This window comes from Bos taurus, chromosome 23, assembly GCF_002263795.3.
Source record: "Bos taurus isolate L1 Dominette 01449 registration number 42190680 breed Hereford chromosome 23, ARS-UCD2.0, whole genome shotgun sequence".
Lineage (NCBI taxonomy): Eukaryota > Metazoa > Chordata > Mammalia > Artiodactyla > Bovidae > Bos > Bos taurus.
In genome coordinates, this window is record NC_037350.1 from 29,256,518 (window position 1) to 29,262,206 (window position 5,689).

The window sequence follows — 5,689 nt, forward strand, 5'->3', positions numbered from 1 at the left end:
AGTACTGGAGTGGGTTGCCATTTCCTTCTCCAGGGAATTTTCCCGACCCAAGGATTGAACCCAGGTCTCCCGCATGTAGGCAGACGCTTTACCATCTGAGCCCCCAGGGATGTCCTGTTGCTGTTATGTGCCTCCCATTTTCCCCTTTTACAATAAAAGTTTTCTGTTTTGGTCATTCTATATCTATTGTATCATTATCTGTTGAGTTTGTGATGGGCAGATAATTTGACTCTTTATTCTAAGTTCTTCAGACTACAAGAAATCATACTTGAAGAATCTACACAAGAAGCCCCATTTGTACCCTGATTTGATGGAAAGACTTTGAACTGATGTTGTAATGTTATACATTTTAGAACTAGGAGAGGGAGTAAGTGTACTTTGTACATGAGGACTATGAAAGCTATTTGTAGTTATGAAGAGGAAAAGTTAAAATTTATATAACTTTCTTCTCCTTCTGCCTCTGTAACCCAGCTTGCTCCTTGCAAAGTCTAGATCACATAGGTCTCAGAAAGTGGGACTCACAATACTAGGAACAGGAGTTTATCTCACTCACCCTTGTCCTGCTCTTTGCAATTGCTTTAGCCCCTGCAAATCCACAAACCCACTTAATCACGCCTGTCGTGTATAAAAATCTCTGTAACTGCTTTGTTTGGGGCTCAGAGCTTGGAGAGTTAGCTCCTCTGGGCCCACCAGTGAAATAAACCTGAGTTCTCCAACTCTCCGAGTGTGGTGCTTGGTTTCTCGAGTACTGGTTTCTGCAACAGTTAGAGATGGGACTGATGGCCACAATTCTTTGACACTCTTTCCCTTGAAAGGTAGGATTTATTTTCTCTCTCCATGAAGAAATATGAAGAAAAATGTAACTTCTTAAACTATTAGAATATGATAGAAATGATGTTAATTCTGGTTATGGGGTTTTTCTCTCAATGACTAACAGCTTTTGCCTTAGTCTGTTGGCCCTCTGAGTCCCTGCATTATCCCTGCTGAGGAAGTACAGGGTAGTCACAAGGAGAAAGTGGAGGAGGAGAGAAAAAAAAGGGGAAGATTTTATCAGTTCCCAGCCATTCTATGTCCAACTGTTACAAAGAGAAACTGGAGAGAGAAACACAGGGAAACATTTTATCAGGTCCTAGTTATTCCATGAACAACTGTTCAAGTTAACTTAACCAAGAGGACCCAGACTTTCTTTAGCAGAGTCAAATCTTACTGTTTTCTGGCCCATGGAATAATGCAATTTAATGAAAAAAGTGGTTTTAAATCAGTAAAATTTTAAGTACTATTGTGTTATCAGTCAGTTCAGTTGCTAGGTCATGTCTGAATCTTTGCTATCCCATGGACTGCAACATGCCAGGCTTCCCCGTCCATCACCAACTCCCAGAGCCTACTCAAACTCATATCCATTGAATCAGTGATGTCATCCAACCATCTCATCCTCTGTTAGCCCCTTCTCCTCCTGCCTTCAATCTTTCCCAGCATCAGGGTCTTTTCCAATGAGTCAGTTCTTTGTATCAGGTGGCCAAAGTATTGGAGCTTCAGCTTTAGCATCAGTCCTTTCAGTGAATATTCAGGACTGATTTCCTTTAGGACTGACTGGTTGGATCTCCTTGCAGTCCAAGGGACTCTCAAGAGTCTTCTCCAATACCACAGTTCAAAAGTATCAATTCTTTGGCACTCAGCTTTCTTTATGGTCCAACTCTCACATCCATACATGACTACTGGAAAAACCATAGCTTTGACTAGACAGACCTTTGTTGGTAGAATAATGTCTCTGCTTTTTCATATGCTATCTAGGTTGGTCATAGCTGATCTTCCAAGGAGCAAAGGTCTTTTAACTTCATGGGTGCAGTCACCATCTGCAGTGATTTTGGAGTTCCCCAAAGTAAAGTGTGTCACGGTTTCCATTGTTTCCCCATCTATTTGCCATGCAGTGAGGGGACTAGATGCCATGATCTTAGTTTTTTGAATGTTGAGTTTTGAGCCAACTTTTTCACTCTCTTCTTTCACTTTCTTCAAAAGGCTCTTTAGTTCCTCATGTTTTATGCAGCAATGTAAAATCAGAGCTCTATTATTCTTCTGTAGTTCATAACATCCATTCAGATTGGATTATAGAACAAATTACAACTGACTGTAAAGCTAGTCTGAGATAGTTCACGTTGGAATATACCTTATCCACAAATGCCTTCTCTCATCTAAAGACCTGAATTGATGGGTTAAAGAAGACTGAGCAGGAAGATAGAAGTAGTACAAGCATGAGATCAGAACCAAGTTATTTGGGTATGCAAAAGTAAAAGCAGGAGCTTTGAATGGTCAATCCAACAGTTCAAATTAACTTTCATAGTTCTTACCTATGTGTATGTCTATGCTCAGTCATTTCAGTCATGTATGACTTTTTGCAACCTATGGACTAGAGCCTGCCAAGCTCCTCTGTCCATGGGATTCTCCAGGCAACAATTCTGGAGTGGGTTGCCGTGGCCTCCTCTGGGGGCATCTTCCTGACCCAGGAATTGAACCCACGTCTCTGGTATCTCCTGCATTGCAGGCAGGGTGTTTACCCACTAAACCACCTGGGAGGCCCCATGTGTGTATCTGAAGAGTTATAAATGCTGATACCCTATCCTTGGTCCAACAGCCACTCCTAGATACTGAGACACCAGGAAACATACTGCGTCTTTACTATTAGCTGCAGGAACATCTCAGAAATTATGGCCTCATTGCTTTTACTTAGTATAAAGTTGCCAAGTAAGGGGAAGAAGGAGGAGGAATGGAAATCCACTCCAGTGTTCTCGCCTGGAAAATCCCATGGACAGAGGAGCCTGGTGGCCTTCAGTCCATGGAGTAGCAAAGAGTTGTGACTGAACATGAGTACAAGGGAAAGAAAACTCATTTTATTTATTCTTACTATTTCTCTTGTATTACATCATATTACATTGCATTTCAGTTTCTTGAAATAGAGTAGGAAAACAAAACAAAAAAGGGGGAAATTCTATAAATCAACATTTTCCATGACAAGAAGTTGAGTGAAAAAATAAGCCACAAATAAGGAAAAGATATTCTTGAGATGCTTTTTCAACCTGCCTCCATTTTAAATAACATTTCACAGTAATCCTTGAGAGTTTGGCCAATGACTCCCCAAAATCTCTGAAAAGAGCGGTTCCCAAACTCCTTAGATGAACCATTGTTTGTTTTCTGTTAATTCATGATTCATTTCAGTTCAGTCACTCTGTCCTGTCCAACTCTTTGCAAATCCATGGACTGCAGCATGCCAGGCCTCCCTATCCATCACCAACTCCTGGAATTTACCCAAACTGATGTCCATTGAGTCAGTGATGCCATCCAACCATCTCATCCTCTGTCATCCCCTTCTCCTCCCACCTTCAATCTTTCCCAGCATCAGGGACTTTTCAAATGAGTCAGCTCTTGGCATCAGGTGGCCAAAGTATTGGAATTTCAGTTTCATTGTAATTCATGATTACAATGTCATTTTCTTTAATTACTATTTTGCTTCTTTGCTTGGATAACAAGAAATCATGACTACCTCTTAAAAATTCCCGATCAATCATGTGAATTAACATTTACTCTTCTAACTGAGTTATTATGCTCCTAAATTAAAATCTTCAAAATCTGAAAGTGTCATAATTTTACATCTCACATTAAAATGTGCAATATGGAGGGATCACACAGATAGGCTTTAAAACAACCTATCTGCACACTACATGGGCAATAGAGACATATTTCTATAACTAAATTCAGAGAAGAGCTTATTACAATATATAACAAATAAATTTTATCAACTAACATCTCAAAAACAAATTCAGCATTAGACTTCCATGGCTAGTATGCCATTTGCTCAGATTTCCTTTCTATTACCTAAGAATGTATTGTTGAGCCCTAGGCTAGAGTTTCCCAGTTATTTTTCCTTTATATTATTCCCTCTGTTATATGCATGTATCAGTTCAGTTCAGTAGCTCAGTAGTATCCAACTCTTTGTGACCCTATGGACTGCAATATGACAGGCTTCCCTGTCCATCACCAACTCCTAAGGCTTGCTCAAACTCATGTCCATCGAGTCAGTGATGCCATCCAACCATCTCATTCTCTGTCATCCCCTTCTCCTCCTGCCTTCAATCTTTCCCAGCATCAAGGTCTTTTCCAACAGTTCTTCGCATCAAGTGGCCAAAGTATTGGAGTTTCAGCTTCAGCATTGGTCCTTACAATAAATATTCAATGAATATTCCTTTAGGATTGACTAGTTTGATGTCCTTGCAGTCCAAGGGCCCTCAAGAGTCTTCTCCAACACCACAGTTCAAAAGCATCAGTTCTTCAGTGCTCAGCTTTCTTTATGGTCCACCACTCACATCCATTTTTGACTACTGCAAAAACCATAGCTTTGACTAGACGGACCTTTGCTGGCAAAGTAATATATATGGCAAGAGATTTTGAGTAGCAGTATCATTTAACATCTCAGCTGTCTCATTGCTTGTTTATTTATACCTCTAAGAGTTCTCTAGACTTCCTCAAGTTAGGGCCTTCTTCTGATCACCCTCTTCAAGGCCCCCTTTACTTCCTTGTTCCTCAGAGTATAGATCAGTGGATTTAGCACAGGAGTGACCACACTGTACATAATGGCAACAGTCCGGTCATGGTCCATGGAGCTACCCGAGGCAGGACGAATGTAAATGAAAAAAACAGGGCCAAATAAAAGAACAACCAACATGAAGTGGGAGGCACAAGTAGACAGTGTTTTACGAAGCATTCTGCAAGAATGAGTCTTGAAGAAAAGATAGATAATAATATAGAAATAGGAGAGAAGAATTAGAAAGAATGAGCCCATGGCAATGGTCTCTGTGACAGTATGAAGTAGCCACTCATTGAGGTCAGTGTTCCCACAGGCCAACTCCAGCAATGGCTTAACATCACAGAAGAAATGATGGATGTGGTTGGAACCACAGAAGTTTAAACGAGATGTCATTACTGAGTGCAGTAGGGCATGGAAAAAACCAATGATCCAGACAGTGACAGCCATCTGGGTACAGACCTGATGATTCATGATAACAGTGTAATGAAGTGGTTTGCAGATAGCCACAAAGCGGTCAAAACCCATCACGGCCAGCAACATGACCTCTGTGCTGCCTAGGAAGTGGAAGAAATGAAGCTGGCTTATGCATCCCAAGAAAGAAATTGCTTTGTGTATAGAGAGGAAGTTCTCCAGCATCTTTGGCAGAGTCACCGTGGAGTAGCAGATATCTAGACATGACAGGTTTCCCAGAAAAAAATACATAGGAGAATGGAGTCTTGGATCAGAGATGACAACCATCAGGATGGCTGCATTCCCAGCCACATTGACAATGTAAGTTGCAAGGAAAATCACGAAGAGAACAGGCTGCAGTACTTGGATGTCTGTCACTCCCAGGAGGAGAAATTCAGTGACTGAGGTTTGATTCAGCATCACTTGAAAGAAAAGACAAATAACATATGGAATGCGATCTCTGATGGAAACAGAGTCCCACAGCTGAGGATTTTCCCATCTAGACAATAATATTTTGAGGAATTGCTATTTAAATAAGGTCACGTGTTGGTTATGGACTGTTACTCAAACTTTTTAAGAATTAGATTTATCATTAATATTTTTCTTTCTTCCAGGAAAGAAAAATGCCAGACTTTCTTAGCCAGACTATCATCTTCTCTGATA

General features: G+C 40.7%; 1 protein-coding gene across 1 annotated transcript; it reads right to left on the reverse strand.

Moving 5' to 3' along the window:
* Positions 1 to 4,519: 4,519 nt before the first annotated feature.
* OR12D2F (olfactory receptor family 12 subfamily D member 2F) lies at positions 4,520 to 5,446 on the reverse strand. Its single transcript, NM_001390624.1, has one exon. It carries the CDS (start codon positions 5,444 to 5,446, stop codon positions 4,520 to 4,522), a length of 927 nt encoding a protein of 308 aa, NP_001377553.1.
* Positions 5,447 to 5,689: the final 243 nt, after the last annotated feature.

Bases quoted from the DNA above. Each gene is read 5' to 3' on its own strand.
- OR12D2F (NM_001390624.1), bottom strand. From the start codon at position 5,446: ATGCTGAATCAAACCTCAGTCACTGAATTTCTCCTCCTGGGAGTGACA.